A 23,684-nucleotide genomic window follows, 5' to 3' on the forward strand; every position below is an offset into this window, starting at 1 on the left:
AATAAATATGGACTAAATTTGAGACACATATTTAGACCATTTTAATATTTAGACCATGTTAAGTTTAAGAAAATATAAAAGTGATGATATCATACTTAAGTCGAGATATGATTTGATTAGACTTATAAACATCTTTAATCGAAATTCTCATTATTCTTTTTAATTTACAATTTTTAATTTTATATTTAATTCAATTAATTACATTTTAAATGTTATTCTTAATTGCAAGGATTAATTCTCTATATATTCAATGTTTTTAGTACAACTATGATTCTCTTTGGATTCAATATTTATATATGAAATAATAATTATGAATATATCATTAATATGGGTGATAAAAATTACATTGCTTTTAAAAATAATGGATCAATTCTTATATTAAATCTTTAGGAAATAATGAGCATCTCATTAATATGGCTTATAAATTTTAGTGTATATATATATTATTGTAATATTAATAAATTTATTTATTTTATTTATTCTTTTGAAAGAAATTTATTTTTATACAATTAAATTATAATAGACATTTAAATTATATCTTATGAAAAACTATTAGTACTAATTAAAAAATTAATCAACATATTGTTAATTCGTTGAACAAAACATATTATTAATACAAATACAAAAATATAAATATAACACTAAAACATAAAATTAAATAAATATAAAATAAAATTATATTAAATATTTTAATATTGACCTGCGCATGTTGCAGGTATAATCCTAGTATACATTTATTAATACCAACCCTTAAACAAATATTTCATGTAATAATTATTGAGGAATATTGGAAGCTAGAGTGTCGATTGAATTACATGTACAATGATCAAAGATTTACATGAAAGCATTTAATTCTGACTGGTGGCTTGTTGCATGATATATTCAATTAGTAGCGTAATGTTAAGATAAGATGACCCTCCTGCTTCAACTGCTACCCTCGCCATTTTCGCAAGCTTTTTTGCTCTTTTCCTTCTATCTTCTCCTTCATCTCCTCCATTCATTAAACTCTCCATTGCTTTCATAATATCTCCCTTCTTCACCATTGCCCCAAATTTTTCTTCCTCTCCCATTTGCACTGCAACTTCAACACCTATACTTACGCCAACTTTCAGTATTTGTATAAGTAGCTTCTGGTTCATGAATTGTTCGGCGAATAAAGGCCAGGTTATCATTGGCACGCCGGCGCAGATCCCTTCGAGTGTCGAGTTCCACCCACAGTGTGTCAAGAATCCTCCGATCGATGGGTGGGATAAGATCAAAACTTGTGGCGCCCAGCCCCTTATCAAGAGTCCTCGTCCTTTGATTCGATCCTCGAATCCATCTTCTTTTAGCCATTTCTCCATTTCTTCCTTCTTATACCCTCCTCTAATAACCCAAATGAATGGCCTTTTTGATGCTTCCAAGGATAAACCGAGTTCAATCAACTGTGTTGGTATTAGTCGATTGAGGCTCCCAAAACAAACATAGATTACGGAGCTTGGTGGCCATGAATCAAGCCATTTCAAGCATCTGTCTTCATCGGTTATTGAATCCTCGTTTCCTCTTCGAGCTTTGTCGAAATCGTTTTTGTTGCTTAGTGACACGGGACCAATACACCACACCTTTTGTTTCTTAACCTTTCCAAGTGATTCACAATATTCAGTTTCCAACTCTTGAAAACTGTTTATAATCACCCATCTGCTCCCCTTCGGCCTCCATTGCCTTTTCAGTATGTTCTTTCATGGTAGGTAGAAATCCAGGTACCTGTGCTGGTGTGAGTTCGATTCTATCAGACAGTCCAGGCACCGGAAAGGTCTCCCCTTGGGGGACACATTCATGGACCCCAGATGTGATTATATTATGGTAACACAAAAGAGAGAAGCAATTCTTTCCATCAAACCAGATCTTCGGAATCTGATACTTGGAAGCCAATGTAACTATCCATGTGAAATTTCTGTCATATATGATGCAGCTTGGTCGGGGTTTTAGCTCCTCCAACATCCTCTCCACTGGTTGTTGCAGCAAGCTCACTGCGGCGAAGAAGCGGCTCATGAGCTCCATCGACGGAAGATTATCTATTGTTTCGCATCCCTCCGGTAAACCAACCTCTGCAGCAGGAAACCCGAGCTGTTTGACACGAATAGCTAGACCAGACTTGATGGCGCCATTGATTGAGCTGCTGAAGCGGGCAGCGTTCTTAGGTGTGGTGATTACGGTAACGATCACACCACGCTCTGCCAATAACCTGGCTATATCTACCATGGGAATAAGGTGTCCCTGGCACATAAATGGTATCAACACAAAATGAGGTTGAGAAAATGAGTTTAAGGCCATCGAAATTCTCAGTGTTTAAGCTATGACGAACCAGTAACAATGAATGGAAAATCTCAAACGAATTGGAATATGGTGTTTTTTTTTATGGTTGTTTTCATTAGTTTGATAAAGTGGGTTATTTATACATGCTGTAGTGGGTCTAGTAGTATGTAAGGATATACATGGGCATGTAGAACATGAACTGATGTTGGAAATCATGACTTATGTCATCTTGGTCAATTTTGGCTTTGGTTGGTATCTTTGAAGGAAAGAGAGAGAAATGCTTAATATTCAATTCCCGACTGATTTAACACTGCTTTATGTTGTGACAACATCCAAATGTAATTAGACAGGCAAGAGGTATCTTGTAAAGAAATATAACAATATTATATAGTAGTTGTATTAGGTTGACCATGTCTAAGGAATTGAGGGACTTCTTAGTAATTTGCTTTGGTTTGACATATGTTTTATGTTTTGGTTCTTGAGCTCTCTAATTTGCTTAAAATTTTTTATTAATAAAATTTTATTCTTACTTGGCAAAAAAAATTATAAATTATAGTGCAAATTATCCTCATAAAATTTTAATCCAAAAATTTTACAACTTTTAGTCATCCAACGTGACATTAGGACTAGACCCAAAATCTTAATAATAAAGAGATTGGGTATTCAACCTTGAATTATGACTCTTTGAGTGTCTACATTGCGGATCCTTGAGGTCCAAGACAGAAAAAGCTTTAGAAATATGGCAACATTTTAATGCCATTGGTGTCGACACTAAAGACAAATACAAGCCATAAATCTTTGACCTTTTATAAGATATATAGTTGTTTTCAATGCAGCAAATAGCCAGTTGCTTTTCTCCCACTGATCTGTTCTATAACTTCGATTAATCTCCTGACATTAATATAAGATGCTCCATTGTTTTCAAATGCGAACACCCCATGCTCCATTTCTCTTTTCTCCTTCTCCTCCATCCATTTTCTTACCCATAGCCTCAATTTGTTCAACTCATCTTATTTATATCCTTGTCTTATGATCCATATGAATGGCCTCTTTGATGATTCTAACCCAATGGCCAATTCAATAAGTTGTATAGGTTCAACACAACTTAGTGTTCCATGGCAAGCGTACACGCCTGAATTTTTAGGCAATAAATCAAGCCACTGCGAGCACTGGGTTACATCAACTGAAGCTACGTTGTTTCCTCGCTTACCCATATATGGTTTCCCTTTGTTATAATTTGACGATGGGCCGATACACCAAATCTTATCTCTTTTTGGTTTTTTATATTCTTTAACGTATTTTGGTTCCATTTCTTCAAAAGAATTTTCTTTTATTCTTCGATGAGATAATGAAGTTAAAATGTGAGATAAATCCCGAGTCTGTAAGAATTCGAGTACAAGATCGATTCATTCGAGTCTAAAATAAATGAAATTTAAAATTTGGAAAAACTCAATTTATAATTGAATAGTCATAATAGATATTAATAAATAATATAATTTTATGATATTTTTAAAATAAAAATAATTTTTTATGAAAATTGTGTTCACAAGCCTTACATATTTATATTAAAATTTCATTAATAGTAAAATTAATTAATAATAAATTTTTAGGTTAAACTATACAGTAAAATAAATTTTTAAAAGGAATATACAAATATTTTAATATTAAAATTATATATTAATAGTAAATATATAAAATTAATCGTTATTAAAATGATAATATAAAATTATAATGACATAAGATATTAATTTAATAATATGATCATTAGTGTTACTTATCACAAATGATTCAACATAATTTATTATGCAATACAAAAACATTACTAATAAATTTAATTTTAATAATATGAGAAATTAGGTTTTACTTTTAGTTTTTTATTGATTAATTTTAAAATTTTATTAACATTATTATCTTTATATTAATTTTTGCTTGGGATGGGTTTATTTTTATTTAGGTTGGGTTTTGAATAAAATTTAAATTGGATTTAATTTTGGGTTTGAGTTTAAATATATATTATATGTAACATATGTAAATTTGGTTCATTTGGTTTAAATAGTTTTGAATCAAAATTGGAATCGAATTGAATTGACAACATCAAATCAATTGATTACCTCACCCAACCGTAATGCATATAGGTAATATATGATATGATATGATATAACATTATATAATATAGTATGAGGGTTAACTTTCAAATGTACAAATAGTATAGGGACTTAAAGCATATTTCAATCAATATAATAATAAACAATAATAATTAATAATTAATATATTATGTACTACTATTTTTATATATGATATAGAATTACATATTGTAATAATATATTTTAAAACTATTAATTGGTCCAAAATCAATTACATTCTAGCATGAGCAAATACATTCATTTAAATACAAGTACATGTAAGTAATGAGCAAGTATATTCTAGAATGCTACAAATTGTAATATTCAACACTTCCACTTAATTTGAATTTTTTTAATTATGCCAAAATTTCTATGCATTTTTCAAAAACTTTCAACCTTGAGAAATTTTGTAAAAATATTCATTGTCTTGAAAAATACTTGTCGATGCGGCTATGCCATGCATGAGGTGTTTGTTTTAACTCATATAATGCATTTTTCAAGCTTAGGCATTTATCTTCTTGGGCTTTGTATCCAATGGGTTGGTCAATGTAAGCTTCTTCTTTCAAGAAACCGTTAAGAAATGTCGATCTCATATCAAGTTAATATATTTTCCACTTTATTTAAGTCGCCAAGGAAATAAACAAACAAATTTTTTCTAGTTTCGATGTAAAGACTTCATCATAATACATCCCATGCTTTTACTTATAGCCTTTTAACGACAAGATTTGCTTTGTATCTCACCACTTCTCCACTTGCATTCATTCTTTCACATAATTCAATCTTCTTTCCCATTTTCATTTTTTCTTGTAAAGAAAATTTTGGAGTATGGTGTAAAAAAAAAAGAAAAGAAAGCTAAAAATTTGTTTCTCATCATTAGAGATTTAAAAATTAAAAGAGTTAATTAAATAGAAGAGAATTTTGGAAAAGAAAGTGCTTCGGGATTTCAGACTATGTAAAGAAATAATTTATTCTTAATTAAAAATATTTTTGTTCCCATAATTATTGAGATAATTTATTATATTTTATTAAAAATATAAATAAGTAAAATAAAATAATATTACGTGTTAAAAACAAGACGTCCACATTGATTGAAGTCTTAAATATTAGAATAATTAAATAAGAATCAAATTGAATTACTAAAAATTCAACTGAAATACTAGTACTTGGCCTTACCTTAATTGCGTGTTTGATGTTTGAATGATGATGTGAGAGTTTAGACCCATCCCGTTGTCTAATTTGCTTTCAAGTCGGTCTTGCTTGTCCTTTATTTTTGTTGTTCTGTTTTGCTTATTGTGATAGATTTCATTATTGCTAAATTCACATGAAATTATTAATTAAGATTTAATGTCAATACCATAGATCATGATAAACTCGTATATGTGGCATACAAGGTTAACAGGATAGGTAAAAATAGATTTCATATGAATTAAAATCTAAATACATTATACAAATATGATAAATTTGATAGATCAAAATTGTTAAACTTTTGGACTGCGGGATTGATCGATCTATTTGATAAATTCTTTTCGATATTTTTATATTCATTTTATTATTTATGTTTGAAATTTATGATGCTCTTCTTAATAATAATAATTTTTGTTAATTTTAACTAAATAGTTGTTTTTTAATCAAATTAAATAGTATTTGGACTCTTTTAATCCTTAGCTTTGTGTTATGGATATTATAAAAATAACATAATTAATATCTATTTAGCTAATCGACGATGATGAATTCTGTGGAACGCGAGAGTAGTGACGAATGAGAACTTGCAAAGCATTCGACAAAAAAGGTTCGTATCAGGGAGACAGAGGGAGATCCGGATGTGGCAATGGATTCAGCTCCTATTACAGAGAAACCTTTGTTATGGAAGGATCGCTTAATGGGGACTAACCTTCAGGTCGAATGACAAACAACAACCACAAATGATTTTTTTGATGAAGGGGAAGTCGAGTTATTGGAAACAGATGTCGTGCGTTCTTCAGTTAATGGCATCCCATCGATTAGTTTTTTTGAATGGGTGAACCAAATCCTAATTAACAACATGGCTCATACAATGGTAATCAAGCTTCTGGGAAGAAGCATTGGGTGTTCTGCGCTTTATAATAAAGGTCTATTCTTTGTGGAAACTGTCTGAACCTTTTTACCTAATGGACATTGAAAAAGATTACTTCCTAGCTAAATTCTAGAGCCCGGAGGACTTTGAAAATGTCATATGTCAAGGACCTTGGATTGTTTATGGGCAATACCTAACTGTACAACTATGGTCTATGAATTTCAACACAACACAACCTTACCCACGTATGGTCATGGAGTGGATTTGGCTTCCTAAATTGCCAGGGCACATGTACAAATGGAGAATCTTGCGGGAAATAGGAAGATTGTAATACCCCTAATCCGTATCCGTTGCCGGAATAGGATTATGAGGCTTTACTAATCAACAGTTTAATTCCAAACATTTATATATATATATATATTCACTCAAGTCAAATTCATTTATAATTTAAAATAAAATCAATTCACATTTCAGAACACATATAGATATACATCTCACATAAACAAGTCGCAACTAAACTCAACGTATTGCTTACTGCATCAAGGCATTTACATGCGTAATACTAACTAATACCAACATGGTCAAACATACTTCTAATACTAGTTATGTGGTTATTCATATGGTAACCAAATCGCATACACAATTTTTTTTTAATTTAATAAGCCATAAAACATATTTTAAACCACCTTATATGCGACTTAAAAAAAATAGGCAAATTGAACTTGCATGCTTTATCCTTTAATCAAAGTAAATCAGTACTTGCACTTCTTAACTATTAATCTTTTAATGTCATTCACGATTTAATATTAAGAGCAAATCCTGAGAATCCATGTCTAATCATGCAACCATACTATATAATTAATAAGTAATCACATATAAATATTTAATACTTTACACGATGGCCGAATAGGTTAACATGTACATGTACATAATACACAATCAACCTTGAAGTAGCGATCACATTTAGCATTGAATACATGATAGAACAATTGGCCAAATATTCACAAGACACATGCAAATATTATCACTTAGCAAACGAATCAATTAAGCTAGTGTACATTTATCCAACATTTTTATTCATTGTGTCTAACATTACCACCAAACCAATTCAAAACACATAATACCTAACACATATAACTTGCAAGCAACCTGCACATTTATAAAAACAACCACATGCATATTTACATATATACATAATATCTATAATATAATCATCTTATACACAAGTAAAGTATAAATAAAATTTCAACTAAATCAATGTGGTCGAATGTTACATATACATATGTCCTAGTATAAATTATGATGGTCATTAATTTATCACAAGCATATGACATTTGTTACTTAACAAACACATGGCAAACCCTAGCATAAATAACATCATTTATAAACATATGGCCGAACCACAAGTACTGATCGCGATTTTCGTGACAGGTAAGTTTCATATATTTATAATTAATCGTTCTTGAAACTAACTATTATCACGATGTAGGCAAGTGTACCTATCGAACAGTAGTATAGTTTTAGCAAGACCGGATTGTCGAACCCAAATGAACTAAAAGTACTAGTATTAACTTTCTTTTTATTATCTAGCCTAAGAATAATGGGATTTGTTTTAACTAACTAATTAACTAAACTAAGAATTCACAGAAAATAGAATTGGGGGATTACTTTTGGAAAACGATTGAATTAAGACAATACCTAAGGAAGAACCCACCTAGACTTCTCTTGTTATTCTGACTCCGAATCGGACGATTTATTCATTTAACTTGTTACGTAGAGATCCCTAAGTTATGTTATTATCCCTATTCAAGACTAATAATGTCTAATCCCTAGATTGAATAATTGAGACTTTTCTCTAATTAACACCCTAAGGTTGCATTAACTCGATCTATGGATCCCCTTATTAGGTTTTACCCTAATCCGAAAAAATCTTGTCACCCTATCTCTAGGCGCGCAATCAACTCCGCTTAATTATGAAAATTGTACTCTTAGACAGGGTCTATTTCTCCTCTGAATAAGAGCTTATCTTGAATCAGTATCCTAGGATATCAAAACAAGAATTAAGAACACATAATTAAGAACAAGTTAAATATTTATCATACAATTTAGAAAAATAATAACAAGATTCGTCTTAGGTTTCATTCCCCTTAGGTATTTAGGGGATTTAGTTCATAACTAAAAAAGATAACATCTCAGAAGAATAATGAATACAAAACATAAAGAAAACCCAAAACTCCTGAAGGGAAATTGAGGGGAGATCTTCAGTCTTGATGATGAATCCGGCTTCTGAGATGGATCAATTAGCTTTCTTCGAGTAATTCCTTCCTTCCTCCCTATGCCTCTTTTTTTCTGCTTCCTCTATGGTGTATTTATAGGCTTTGGAATGCCTAAGAACCCTCAAAATTGGCCTTTTCTGAATTGGACTAAACTTGGCCTCGGCAGGGACACGCCCGTGTGCGATTACTTCAGGCCGTGCTCGAGCCTGTTAGAATGACATGGCTGTGTGGTATGTCCGTGTGAGGAAGTCTAGGCAGTGTTGATTTCGTACTTTGGCCCATTTTCTCCGTTTTTGACCTGTTTCTCGTTCCTTTCGCTTTCCTATGCTCACCTAAGTATAAAACATGAAATTAAAGCAATAGAAGCATCGAATTCACCAATTCTAGGGAAAAATCATCCATAAAATGTGTTAAACATGGGGTAAAAATATGTATAAATTACGGTTTATCAAGTACAAGCTATATATATACTTTAATACACTTTCAAAATAACATAAGGATTTTAAAAGACCAGAACATATAATATATTTATCAAAAGACTTAAACAATAATTCAACCCAAACCGAATTCAAACCTAAAATATAAAGCCATTATCATTACACAAAATACTTACCACAAACCAAACCATAATCAAGCATACTCGTATATATCAAACCAAGATCATAGACACCAAAACTAAGCACATATAAAATTAAATCTAAACATAAGTAACAAGCCATTTTCGCATGGCCTTAGTTACATAACCAAAATCAACACTTCAAAAATATGTTCCAGCCTATACATGCCATAATTTAAGTTTAGCTATTAAGGTACCAAAACAGTAGATAGTGTGATGAACTTGGCTGACAGTCTCCCGAGTTTGTAGCGTGACTCCAAAATCTATAAGACAAAGAATTATATACACAAGTAAGCTAACATAGCTTAGTAAGTTTAAAGCAAATAAATAATTTCAAGATATAATTAATTCATTTCAAGTTATGCCGAATTGTATTAACAATGCCAATCTTAACTTTGAATTTATAAGTGAAATAAATGATAACATTTTCATGCTTATTACTACCATAGTCGAATGCTATCACAACCATATTAACCGAATGTGAAATCAACTTTCTAGGTTATAGCATCACTATACAACCAAACACATATACATACTTATTCGCATAAGTACAAGAATCCAAATAATAATGTCATATACATTTACTACTAGTATGGCCGAACACATGTATGATCACACATATATTTATATATCCAAAATTAATTCCATAATATTCATAATATTTGTTCAAATCAATATACTTGTTTATTTCCTATAAATTTGTCTTTTGCATCACATAAAACTTATCAAATTTCAAGTCTCACACATACCTCATTAACAATAGCTAACAAGCTAAACCATACCTGGCTTTTTAACTCATTTACACATTCGATCGTGATTTACCTTTGCCCGATGATCCATTCGGAATTGGATAGGACACTCGAATAATCATATAAATCGTACAATGCCAACGTCCCAGACATGGTCTTACATTTAACCACATATCAGAATCATAAATCGATGCCATAGTCTTATTCGCACACACATATTGGAATCCTATGTCATGACATATGTATCCTAGCTATTCCTATGGTTCATACGGGGCTTTCAGACGTCATATCGTGGTCGAATCGAACTCAGAAGTGTAGTAGCCAAATTTAATCATATTCGGCCAAAGCTATGTATATGTTCACATATTTCATAACATCATATAATATTTACATTTAACTACAATTAAACATGTCTATTTGCCTATAAACTTACCTTGGACGTCCTAAAACGGGACGGGGCTGCTAGTCGACAACTTTCGTTTTTCCTCGGTCCAAATCCGATTTCTTTGGTTCTTAATCTAAACATATTCAAATTAAGCTCATTCAAACATATTTTCATTCAATTTAGTCCAAAAACACATAAATGGGAAATTACCATTTTACCCCTGACATTTGCAATTTTTACAATTTAGTCCCTACTGCACAAAACACAAAATACACAAAATTTCCAAATACTTATGTTTGGCCGAATCTTACCCATTACCATACAAATCCATATATTTCATTAATTTCACATTTTAGTCCCTCAAATTATTATTTTTGCAATTTAGTCCTAATTACTCAAAATCATCAAAAACTCCAATACAAAACATGTTAATCTAAAACATATCTTTCATTTTTCATCCTCAAACAACAAAAATCACCAACAATCAACAATGGCACATTTCAAAATATTCAACAAAATCAAAAATTAAAGCTTGGGTTTTGTAGTACTCGAAGCAACGATCTCAAAAACGTAAAAATTATCAAAAACCGACTAAGTACGAACCTTGAATCAAGATGAGAAAGATGGCCGAACCTAGCCCTTGTTCTTTCTTTGTTTCTTTTGTTTATAATCGATGTAAGAAGAAAATAATGAACATGGCTTATTTTATGTTTTAATATAACATATATTAACATGCTTTTATTTTATTTTACTAATTTAACCTTTAACATTAAATAATAAACCATTATATGCTAAGGTCATGACCGTCCACCATATTTACTTTTGGTCTAATTGCATCATAAATGCCTCCACTTACAAGGACATCAACAAATAAGTACTTTCACATTTAACCACCAAATTTTCATTTTACGTGATTAAGCCCTTTTATTTAATCGGATACTCAAACGATAAAATTAAAACACAAAAATTTCACAGATATAAATTCACACAAAATAAACACAGAAAACAATTTTAAAATATTTTTTTGACTCAGATTCGTGGTCCCGAAACTACCGTTCCAGTTAGGGTCTAAATCGGGCTGTTACAAAGATTGGTAAAGAAAGTGGCAAAATTATATTTCAATATGGATAATATGGTTAGGGGAAGGTTCGCAAGGATAACGGTATACGTGAATCTGGAGAAAGGTTTAATCTCTCAAGTTTTGGTCAAATGAGTACTATAGAGAATTGAATACAAGTACCTACCCACTATTTTTTTTTCGTGTGGCCATAATGGCCACATATAGGAAATTTGCCACAAAAGAGTGAATGAACCAAAAGAATCTGAGGAAAGTGTCACTCATAGAGAATGAGAACAAATGAGAAGCATTGCTTCAAACTCGGATGACACACCAAAGAGCTTGAATGGCTGTGGCCCTTGGATGTTAGTGGAAATGAGAGGCAGGCGACTGCTGAGGACAACCAGGAAAAGCGACGACCAAGATGTAATACCAAAAATAATTTATAGTTTCATGCTTTGAAAATTCTGCGTGAGGTAGAGGGTATCCAGGAACAAGGGACTGGACTAGGAATCAAACGGAAAGCAGGCCCAGAGGTTTCACTCATAATGAAAGAGGTAGGGCCATCATATATGGGTCTAGGCCAACAAGGGAATATTGTGAGTAGCTCCTAGCATAGAGCAGTGGGTTGAAGTAGGCCTGCTGAAGGAAGTGGATTAGAAACTACTGTGGGCCAAAAATGAGTGGGACCTGTTGAGTTGGATAGAGGGGAAGAAACGAGTGCATCCAACCTAAGCCTGGGGCAACGTCGGTTTAATGAAAAGAGTCCCCTAATTATGGGATTGGGCTAGCATAAGCCCATTGAAGGGAAAGGCCTCGTAGAAGGAAACAAATGGAGGATTGGTGAAGGTGGACTAGAGAGGGCTAGTTTGGTCAAAAAAGGCCCAAACATGTTAGCAATTAGGGTTAGAGGGAAAGGGGATACCAACCTGGTACATGGCAGCGACACCTCGACGGATGTAAGAATCCTTCTCGGTTTGATGAAGTCTAGCATAGGGGAACAAATGAGATCTAACATAGAGGAGCATGCATAGAGTACGATGTCTGTTGGGGAGTGGGGAAAAGAGGCAACAGAAGAAGAATGTCTTGTAGAGGTCACCACGAAAGCTAACTCTCACTCTAGTCAACGATCGAGACTCTATGGACTGCAGGAGGTGATGATGTCCACACAAAAGGCGTATTGGATTTGAGTCAGCATTCAGTGGTGGCATTTAAGGAAAATATTTGGCCCAGTTCTTCGATAGGTTCACTCGCAGGTAGATTTGGGGCCATATGTCATTGACCAACATAAGGAATTTTACACGTTTGAGGGGGTAACTATAGTGGGAATAAAAAGAGAACAAAGTTGAATAAAATTATTAGGGACAAGGGCAGTCTTTTCAAACCTCCTCCCTGAAAGTTCCTTTGGCTGAGTCATTAAGTAACATTGTAGAACTGTTACAAAGTCAGTTCCAACAAGGTTTGGTGACTGAGGTATCTAAGGAGGTGGGTGTGAGCCCAAATGTTCAAGAAAGTGACTGACGGTAGGAGTAGAAGCATATTACATTATCAATTTTTTAATAATGAATGCCAATTTATCTGTATTCACTTAGAACTGTCAGGGGTATGCACGAGTAAAGTTTTCACTCATTTTTAGAGAGTATAATATGGAATACAAACTCGATGTCGTTAGGCTATTAAAAAAAAGTAGGTGATAGTAGAGCAGATAAGAGAATTGCAAAGATAGGGTTCTAGAACTCGCACCGGGTCGAAGCAAGGGGATTTTTAGGTGGTATTTGGATTAGTTAGAAGGATACACTCTGACTTGAAATTGTTCAAAACCACCCTCAGTTTATTTTGACAAGGGTATTTATAGGGAGTCCCATATAGGTTGTTATAATTGTTTTCGTCTATGGAATTCTGAATAAAGCTAGAAGGAGAATGCTTTGGGAAGCATTAAAAGAAACTATCTCTAATACTTCTATTCCCTGTATGGTAGTAGATGACTTTAATCTTATCCTTTTTGAGAGTGACAAAAAAAGAGGAGGTAATGTTAGGAGACATTGCCCTTATTTTGAAGAATTTGTTAAGTCTAATGAGCTAGAAGACTTTGGGTTTAGAAGGCCGTTGTTGACCTAGCAGAGAGGCGGGACCTTTGAAATACTAGATTAAGCTTTGGGGAATTTGACTTGGATTCAAACTTTTCCAAGGTACCTAGTAATACATCTAGTACGAATCAAGTCAGACCATCAACCTCTTTTCATTAACCTTTGTCTAGAGCTTAACTTACCAAAAGGACGTTATTTTTGCTTTCTGGCTGAATGGACCCAACATCAGAGCTTTTTAGACATCGTAAAAGATTTTTGAAACTATTGTGGAGACATGTTTGACACTTTAGGTAAACTTACTGTGGGTTCAAAAAGTGGAATAGGAATGTGTATGGGCATATTGAAGTTTGCAAACGAAAATTAGTACAATCCTTGAGTCAAATTTAGAAGGAAATAGAAAGGTCAGATTCAAACACGTTTTTAAAAAGGGAGATGGATATGAGAGAGGAACTTGAGGAGGTGCTGAATCATGAAGACTTACTTTGGAAGAAAAAATCATTGTGTGATAGGCTTAAATTAGGAGACAGGAACACAAATTTTCTCCAAAGTCGTACAATGTATAGAAGGAAAGTTAATCGCATTAATGCCCTACGTAATAGGAATGGTGAGTGACTGTATGATCCAGATGAAATTCAATCTGAAACAGTGAATTATTTTCAAAAACTGTACAGAGAGATGCCAAGTAAGATGAGGGAGCTACCTCCTAGCCTGTTTCCTCAATTGGAGTAGAGTGACATTGAATTTCTAGGGAAAGAAGTCTTAAGTGACGAAACTAAAATGACACTTTAGATATGGCACCATTAAAAGCACCTGGAAGTGATGGCTATCGCGCTATCTTCTTTCAGAATTAGTAGGATAGCATTGGGGATACAATTTGCGAATGAGTTAAAGAATTTTTTAAAGGTAGGCCTATTGATCAAGATTTAAATAAAACACTCATTGTTCTTATTCTAAAGATTGCCCAACCTGAGGAGATCTCAAAATTCCAACCCATTAGTCTTTGTTCCGTACTCTATAAACTGGTTATGAAATTTATAGCTAATAGATTCAAAGTAGTATTCCCCAAGATAATTGTATAAGAGCAGGTTGGGTTCACTGTGGGCAAAAATTATCTCTGATAATATCATCATTGCTCAAGAGGTGATTGTCACGTGTGAATATGATAAGAAAATTGTACAAGTATACACGTCGAATCAAGTAATAAAGTAATAAGAGAGATCGTTTCCACAAAGATAAGATTAAGTATAGAAATGGTCAAGTTATGATAATGATTAATGTTATGGAAAAGTCGAGTTAAGTACGCAATGATAAATTAAAATAATAAAGATGAGTGTGAAATATATACTAACTAATATTGGAAAATGCTAAGGCAAAGTAAGAGTAAAAATGCAATGGCAATTAAGAGAATATTTACGTGAATAAAACTTGAGTGAATAAATAAATAACTAAGACTGCTATGACAAAGATGCTGCGGCAATAGTTTGAAGGTCTACGATGTTGATTTGGAAGGTTGGGATTACTAAGAGTCTGCCCTTACTTTCAGTAATGCTTCAGCATAATCATACTCAATTTACTATTCAGAAGAGACCTAATGTGACCTGCTTCATTTGATAGCTAGATCTCAAGTTACCTACCTTGTGTTTATAGGCCTTAGGACGGTACCCTGCAATGTTTTGTCTTCATTCTGTACAAACACTGGTATATGTCTAGAGTCTGCTGCAAGTATTCGATCAAATACTCACTTGCATTATTCAATTTGGCTCAACTAATTCAACCTTTTCAAAATTAGATTTAGTATAGGGGCATTCTACACACTCATCTATATCTAGGGAATGCATACAATTGGGAAATAAAAACAATTGAATGAAATAGTAGTTTAAATCAAATATATGCTTCAATCATTAAAGAAGAACTTAGGAAGATGATTGTCGTCAAACCAATTTGCAATCTACTAGTATGATATTTTGTGGTGGCTAAGAGGGATTGCCTTCGATCTCCTCTTTCTATCTCTACTCAGCTGCTACCCTCTATTGTTGCCTCCGGATCTTCACATCTACGGCTTCCTTTTTTGGATTTTTATAAGCATTTCATCCTAAGGTAACTCCAATAGCCCATGATATTTTCTCCTCTTTTTTAGACAGATTTTTCTGGTAAAGGTAAAGTTGGGCTAAGACTTGTATGCACTGAATGTTAACTAGGTCATATTCTTGGATTGCCACGACATACAAGATGGCAAACTGTCCAACATTTTACCCAAAAAACCTTCACTCCTTTATTTCTTTCTCTATAGCCTGCATCTGCCAAACCACCAAACATAACCCTTTCACACACAATTAAAAGTATCTAACATGTAAAAACCGTCCAAGATCCTAATGCAAATGGTAAATACTAATAAAATGTCCTAAAATGCCACTAAATGTACCCAAGTACAAGCAATTAGTTAAGACTAAAGGCGTGAATTATAACTCTTTTCGAGAGTTATCAGTGGTTCTTTCCATATGAGGGAAAAACAAGAAATGGATGGCTGTTAAAATTGATTTAGAAAAGGTATATGATAGAGTTAATGGAATTTCATAAATAGTTCTATCCAAGCAGTAGGTATAGGTGATCATGTCTGCCATTTTAACATCCACTATGCAGGTGTTATGAAACAAGTTATCCACAACAAAATTTAAACTTGTAAGAGAAGCGTGTCAAGGAACTCCTCTGTGACCCTACCTATTTGTATTATATATGGAATGGCTAAGGCATAGTATCAAAGCAGCTGAAGTCTCTGACGAATGGAGCCTTATTAAGCTAACTAGAATAGTGCTAACTTTATCACATTTATTCATTGCAAATGATTTGGTAGTCTTTTCAAAAGCAGAAATAAAATATGGCTTGTTACTAGAGGACATTCTGGACTATTTCTATAACATTTCAGAACACCGTATAAATATACAGAAAACTAATATGTTCTTCTCCAGAAGGAAGGATGACACTTTAAGCAACCGATTAAACACGTTACTAGGCTTTTAATAGGTTTAAAAGTTAGGATCATACCTAGGATTCCTGCTTCTACACAAAAGAGTTACCAACTCTACCTTTGGGGTTTGTGATCAAGAAGGTTGGAGCTCAATTATGTAATTGGGATACAAAGCAATTATCTATGACAGGCTAATTTACCTTAGCTCAATCAGTCATTCTCTTTATTCCAAACTATTTTATGTGGTCCATGCGAATCTCGAAAGGGGTTTGTGAGGAGATTGAGCATTTGGCAAGGCAATTCATATGGGGTCTAATTCAGGAAGAAGAAAAATGACGTTGGTCGATTGGAATTTTGTATGTTAACTTTGAGTATGTAGCGGATTGGGCTTTCGATATTTAGAAGACCATAATGCTTCCTTCCTACTAAAATTAGCGTTTAATCTCATCTTCAAAGAAGTGGTTCTATGGGTCTGTGTTTTGTGCTCAAAATATGGAATGAACGAGAGGATCCTTGATAGCATTGTGCGAGGGACTTGTTCAGCCATTTGGAGAGGGATTGCAAAGGTATGACCTTTGCTAAAAAAAATCTATGTTAGTCAATTGGAACAGGAACCTCGACCTGCTGTTGGGACGATTCTTGGATCTCTAAAGTAGGGCTGTTAAAAGCATACATATCTCCCATAGACAAACCAATCACAGACTACTCTATTAAAGGTATGGTAATAGAAGATGAAGCATGGAATCTAGAGGCTTTTAGCAAATGTCTATTGGAAGAAGTTGTTAAAAAGATTGCAAACATTCCTCCTCCGTATCCACTAGCTGGCCCAGCTAAAATCTTTTGGGTACATACAACGAATGGAGGTTTTTCAATTAAGAGTACATATTGAATGTTAAAAGAAGGTACGTGGGACGTGTAAGATACTATGTGGAGAGTCGTTTGGAAGTACCAAGGACCGCATCGAGTTTTCTTTTTCCTATGACTCGTTTGTAAACAACGATTGCTTAATAATCTGGAACATGTATGTAAGGGTATTGGACAATATATGTTATGCCCATTCTACCACCATGAGACAAAATATATTTTGCATGTCCTTAGGATTGCCCGCTTGCTAGAGATGTTTGGAAATATTTTATACAGGAAGACTACCAACCCTAGTTTTTTTCAAAGAACCTATCAGATTAGGTTAGGATAAATTTGGAGAATTCAAGATGGATAGTGAGGAATGAGGTTCTTTGGCCTATCTTTTTAGTATGCTAGCATGTTGCATATGGAAGAACAGAAACCTTTTTTTTGTTTTCCAAGGTCTATCTTGGAGCTTTTTAGAAACTATTAATATATCCATATGTTGAGTGAAACAATATAACACATGACATGGCTGGGATCAAAATAGAGAACGTAATTTTGTTTATGGATGTTCCTTAGGAAATTATTGGAATGGTAGGTTAGTTGCATGATAGTGTTGGGAAATTAGTTTAGTTAGGTTTTTTGTAAACACCCCAAACCCGGCCTAGACGTTATGGATAAATCTGGGAATGTTTTGAAGAAAGGTTTTGAAATCAATATTATGTTAAAATTTCTCGTGCTAATTGTTACTAAAAAAATCCACGTTTTAGGAAAAACATATTATTAAACTCTTTTATAAAACTGTCATTTGTTTGTCTTTTTAAGTAATAGTAACTTTTGCAGTAGAAGTTTGAAAGTCGTTTTATTTGAGATCTGAATTTTTTTTCAAAAACATTTATTGCGTAAAACGTTATTTGTCAAACGTTGCAGTTTAAAAGTCAAAACGCATCCAAAACCAAAATTATAAACAAACAGTTCGGAGAGTCCTAAAATTACAAAACTCTTAAGAAAATTTCGATAATTAAATAATTTACTAGTTAAAAATAGTTTTCGAACTAGTGGTCACCGCTGAACCTCCGTCGCACCGACCCGACTATACCTGAGGATTACCTGAACAAAACAGACAAACAGATATGAGTTTTCAAAAACTCAGTGTGCAACTTAACAGAGACATGCATGTGCATAAACTCAAATTTCTCATGTAGCAGATCAAATACAGACATAGGTCATTAACAGAATTAGATAATATCAAAATCGGATTATCAGAACATATAGATATGCAAAATCCAGCCCCCATCCTATACACACCATATTCGACCATCCCAACACACCGTTTAGGGTATAAAACACCCACCCATCCCAACATACCACATAGTGTCTTTACAACACTTATCAGAATAGTTTGCAGTCAAGTTGCTAGTATATCGGCGAAATGCCACCTCATAGAACACTTCCTCCACATATACAAATCCCACCTCATACACATATACAAATAACAGATAACAGATATAACAGAATTAACATGTCTCGCATCCTCATATACATATAACATACATGTTATTACGAATGAGTCAAATCATACATATCGATTTATAAATACTCAAAATAGTCTACCAGAATAGCAGCTATTATACATTAGGGTTTGTTTTACCTTTAGCAACCTTACGGAAAGCCCACAGTCGATCGAAATGACATGTGTAACCCTAGGGAAAATTCTAGAATTTTGGGCCCATAGCCCGTGTGGGCCCACATGCTCAAATCGGCCTAACCCGTGTGACCCATACTACCACATGCTAGCTCGTCGTACGGTCGCGTACACGCCCGTGTGGCGTCAATAGGCCACTTTTTTGGCTTTTTCCAATCCTCATTTTCTCGTGTTTTCGTTACACACCTGGTTTGTTTTTTATGTTACAGCAACCCCGAGACCTCCAAAACCATAAAAACAACATACCAATGCCGAATTAGCAATTTAATTTACTAATTCATCCATAATAATCCAGCAATGCACCCAAGTTACCGCCGATGAAAACTTCTACTAACACATTTAGGCAGTTGAAGTGAAACTCACTGCTTCACAACCTTCTCCTACACAACAATGGTTGCAAAAAATCAAATTCCCTAACTACACCATTATGCTTTTATAAAAAGATTAAATCCAAATGACCCTACAAAAACCAAAACTGAAACCTATAGACAAGTGAAACCCCACTTACCAAAATCACACGAAGAACTCTGAAATTTACGAAATGCAATGATACAAACAACAGATTATGGACAGGATTGCAGGGAAAACGAAAAGGAAAGAAGAAAAAAGAAATGTTGTAGAGAAAGGAAGGAACTAACGTCAGAAACAAAATTGAAAAAATAGAGAAAAAAATAAAATAAAAATAAAATGTTAAGAAAATCCTAACCCCTCACTAACAACTAAATCCCACTAACCCACACATTGATCCTTATCCAACAACCTCAAAGTTTTAGTTCCATCGAACCTGTAACCCACAACCGAAGTAAAAATTATCACCCACGTTCACATAGAGATTCAAGCAGAAGACCTTAAGGCAACCAAACTTCTTACCCCTTAAACCAGCAGGCTCATTCTGATATGATTTGACTAGAAATAAAATATAAGCTAAATTCTTACCCCTTAAGCCAGCTAGCTCATTCTGATATAATTTGACTAGAAATAAAATATAAGCCAAACTGCAAAGGATAAAACTAGAATAAAAAATAGCAAAAAATTCTAAAAGTGAGGCTAAAACCCAAGACCTTAAACACACAATCAAGATACTTAACCATTGAAGCAAACACTCATTTATAATATAGTTCATAAAATCAAAATTAAATTAACTAGGGCGTTATATTTTTTTCACCAAAAAAAATATATCTATTTAGCCAATCGAGTCTTAACTCGGTTGGTATTGATATTATTGTCAATGTAGGAAGACATGAGTTTAAATACATTGAAGCACTTTTATCCTCTTATTTAAAGGTTCGAATGAGATTATAAGTAATGAATTTATGCAATTGTATAAAAAAAATATATCTATTTAAACATATTTAATGTAGAAATTTTCAAACATTTATATTTTATTGAGAAAGAAATTTAAACAAGAAAAAAAAAACAAAATGTCATGTTCAAACATGTACGAAACAAAAAGAGATTAAAAACGTGAAACTGAAAACCAATTAATATTTTTCATTGTCCTTTTCTTCTCTGTTGCCTTTCATTTTAATTAAAATTATGTAAAATTATATAATACTCCATTTATATAAACCTTTGTTTCAAATTAATTAAAAGAAGCTCACTGTATTTCATAGATTAATGTAATATTATATATTTGCATGGATTGTTTCTTGGCAATTGACATCTTTAAATTCAAGCTAAGAAATTCTAACCTGAAACAAAAGAACAATTATTACCCTTCCAAATAAATAAAAACAAATAATATTTTAATTAATTAGTTCATTATCATTGATTTTCTATGTTTATAGCAATTGTCACCTTTGTTACCCCTAACAACTCATATATAAAGTGTAATTACACGAGCCATAGGGTAACACAAAATTCTCATTCTTGATAAGAATTTAGTCATTTATTGTTTACAGGGTTTAATTATATTTTGCGTACAACATGCAGCTTGACGTCCAAGTGATTTCCGAAGAGATTGTGAAGCCATCATCTCCGACCGATGATCGTCTTCGTCGATACCAACTGTCATTCTTGGATCAACAAACTCCCTTAGTCTATAATGCTATGGTCTATTTCTACCCGAAAATATGCAATATCGAAGCAAACAAAATCACGATTTTACATCGATTGAAGCACTCCATTTCCAATGCCCTCACCTGTTTTTATCCACTGGCTGGTCGGAAAATGGAGGACCAGCTGTTTGTTGATTGCAATGATGAGGGGATACCCTTTCTGGAAGCTCGAGTGAAGTGCCAACTTTTGGATGTTTTAAACAATCCAATTCCGAAAGAACTCAACAAGTTGCTTCCTTTTGAATTCCATGTTAGTGGTACTGATGCCGAACATGTTCTTCTTGGAATCCAATTCAATGTTTTCGATTGTGGGGGGATAGGGATTGGTGTTTGTATTTCCCACAAAATCGGAGATGCCCTTTCGTTTTTCTCGTTTGTGAATATATGGGCATCCATTGCTCGTGGAGAGACGAATTTGATTGTTCCTGAATTCAAATCAGCCTCACTTTTCCCACCACGGGCCATACCAGAAGCTCGTCAATTAAAAAAGGAACAAATTGTAACGAAGAGATTCGTGTTTGGTGCCACCAAAGTGGAGGAAATCAGAAGAAAATACGGTGAGAATACTAGCCAAACACGCCCAAGTCGAGTTGAGGCCTTATCAGCTTTCATATGGGACCGTTTTGTTACTGCCTTCGGTCTTAGATCAAGACCCGATACGCTTAGCACAATTATTCACGTGGTAAATTTACGTGCAAGAATTGATCCCCCATTGCCGGGGTCTTCATTTGGAAACATTTATAGCTTAGCACTGACTATCCCGTCCATGGACAATAACATCGTTACCCAAATAAGAGACTCTATTAAAGCACTAAACAGCGAGTACGTGAAGAAACTCCAAGATGGATATGATCACATGAAATATTTTAGAGAGATAACAAGTTATGCCAGAGGCGAGATACTTACATTTAGTTTCACAAGTTTATGCAGGTTTCCTATGTACGAAGCTGATTTTGGTTGGGGGAAACCCATATGGGCTAGCTCAGTAGATCGACAAATCAAGAACATAACTACTTTCATGGACACCATAAATGGTGATGGCATAGAGGCTTGGATTGCCCTAAATGTAGAAGAAATGGCGAAATTTGATTGTGATGAGGAATTGCTTGCATATGTTAATAACCCAAAAAGCTTGTAAAGATGATTAAGTACTTCCTGTATTGTTAGTGTCAAAGCTTTAAATTCTGTAGTGCTGTTTTCCGAGTATGTATCTATATTTGTCATCTATCTATATTTGTTTTTCTTTTTCTCGCACCATTGCTATCCTTTTAATAAGGAGGTGGAAGAAAAAAAATTCATGAATTCTCACTTGAGGTGCTATTCCATTTTTAGCCATCCTTTATTTACTTTGTTTTTGTTAATCTTTCCTATGGGCTTCTTTGAAAGATTATATAGTTCATCATGGTTGATTAATTTTTTATTTAAAATTTTCAAGTTATATAATAAAGGCTAAAATGATCTCTCTCAATTATATCTTGATTCTTAGATTGATTTTTTTTTTTTTAAATTTTCCATAGCCTTTAAAATTTTATTTCATTAGCTTTAAAATTCGTGATCAGCATCTACTCCCTTAATGGGTCTACAAAATGAGGAGGATTAGTTACTGGGTTCACTTTGATAGATACTTGAGAAATAAAAAAAATATTATTTCATCATGTGTTTTGATCCTAAAGTGTAAGATCATTAAAATTTTATTTTATCACGTGTTTTGATTTCAAAATGTAACATCATTAAAAAAAACTTACGTGACACTTTAGACAAATGAAATTGCAATTCGTTGCAAAAAAGAAAAATTAATTATTTTTCTTCTTCTTCTTCCTCCTCTTTTCTCTCTCTCCCTAATAAACTCTTCTTCTTTAAAATTCTCTCTCCCTAAATTTGTTTCTTCTATTTTTTTACTCAACATAATTCAATTATTTTCCATTAAAGATAATGGTGAGATGGAAAAGAAATTCTTGGAATCATTGGAGAAATGCGAGCATGAAAGAATGATCCATGAAGAAGCTTGGAGGATGTAAAAAATGCCAAGAATTAATAAAGAATGTGAGTTATTAGCCCAAGAAAGCTCAACATCAGCTACAAAGGATGCATCAGTAATGGAATTATTGCAAAAATTATATAACCAACAAAATCTGGGTAGCGACAAAGTAATACACTTCCATCTCAACAGCTACAACAACCTGCATCAACAACTGTAGCACTAGTATTAGTAAATGAAGTGTGGTTGTAGCACAACTTATGGTTCATCAGAATAACAGTTGAAGCAATTGCAACTGGTAGTAGTTAAGGTTAAATATTTCTATTATAGTCAGTCATTAGTTAGTTAGAGTAGTTAATCAGGATCAGTTTAATTCAATGTACTCTGCTAGTGATCAGCTGAGAATTGGTTGGGTGTTGTTAGACTAGTTCTAGTTGATACTCTATCTTATCTTGTATAAATATTAGACTCGGTCCCTTTAGAATTATTAGA

At 33.4% G+C, this 23,684-nt stretch overlaps 1 protein-coding gene and 1 pseudogene across 1 annotated transcript; one reads left to right on the forward strand and one right to left on the reverse strand.

Moving 5' to 3' along the window:
• Nucleotides 1-774: 774 nt before the first annotated feature.
• LOC108488918 (UDP-glycosyltransferase 73C6-like) lies at nucleotides 775-2,524 on the reverse strand (annotated as a pseudogene).
• Nucleotides 2,525-21,083: 18,559 nt separating this feature from the next.
• Nucleotides 21,084-22,352, forward strand: LOC108488029 (stemmadenine O-acetyltransferase-like). The gene has a single exon (XM_017792347.1). It carries the CDS (start codon nucleotides 21,084-21,086, stop codon nucleotides 22,350-22,352), a length of 1,269 nt encoding a protein of 422 aa, XP_017647836.1.
• Nucleotides 22,353-23,684: the final 1,332 nt, after the last annotated feature.

This window comes from Gossypium arboreum, chromosome 10, assembly GCF_025698485.1.
Source record: "Gossypium arboreum isolate Shixiya-1 chromosome 10, ASM2569848v2, whole genome shotgun sequence".
Classification (NCBI taxonomy): Eukaryota; Viridiplantae; Streptophyta; class Magnoliopsida; order Malvales; family Malvaceae; genus Gossypium; species Gossypium arboreum.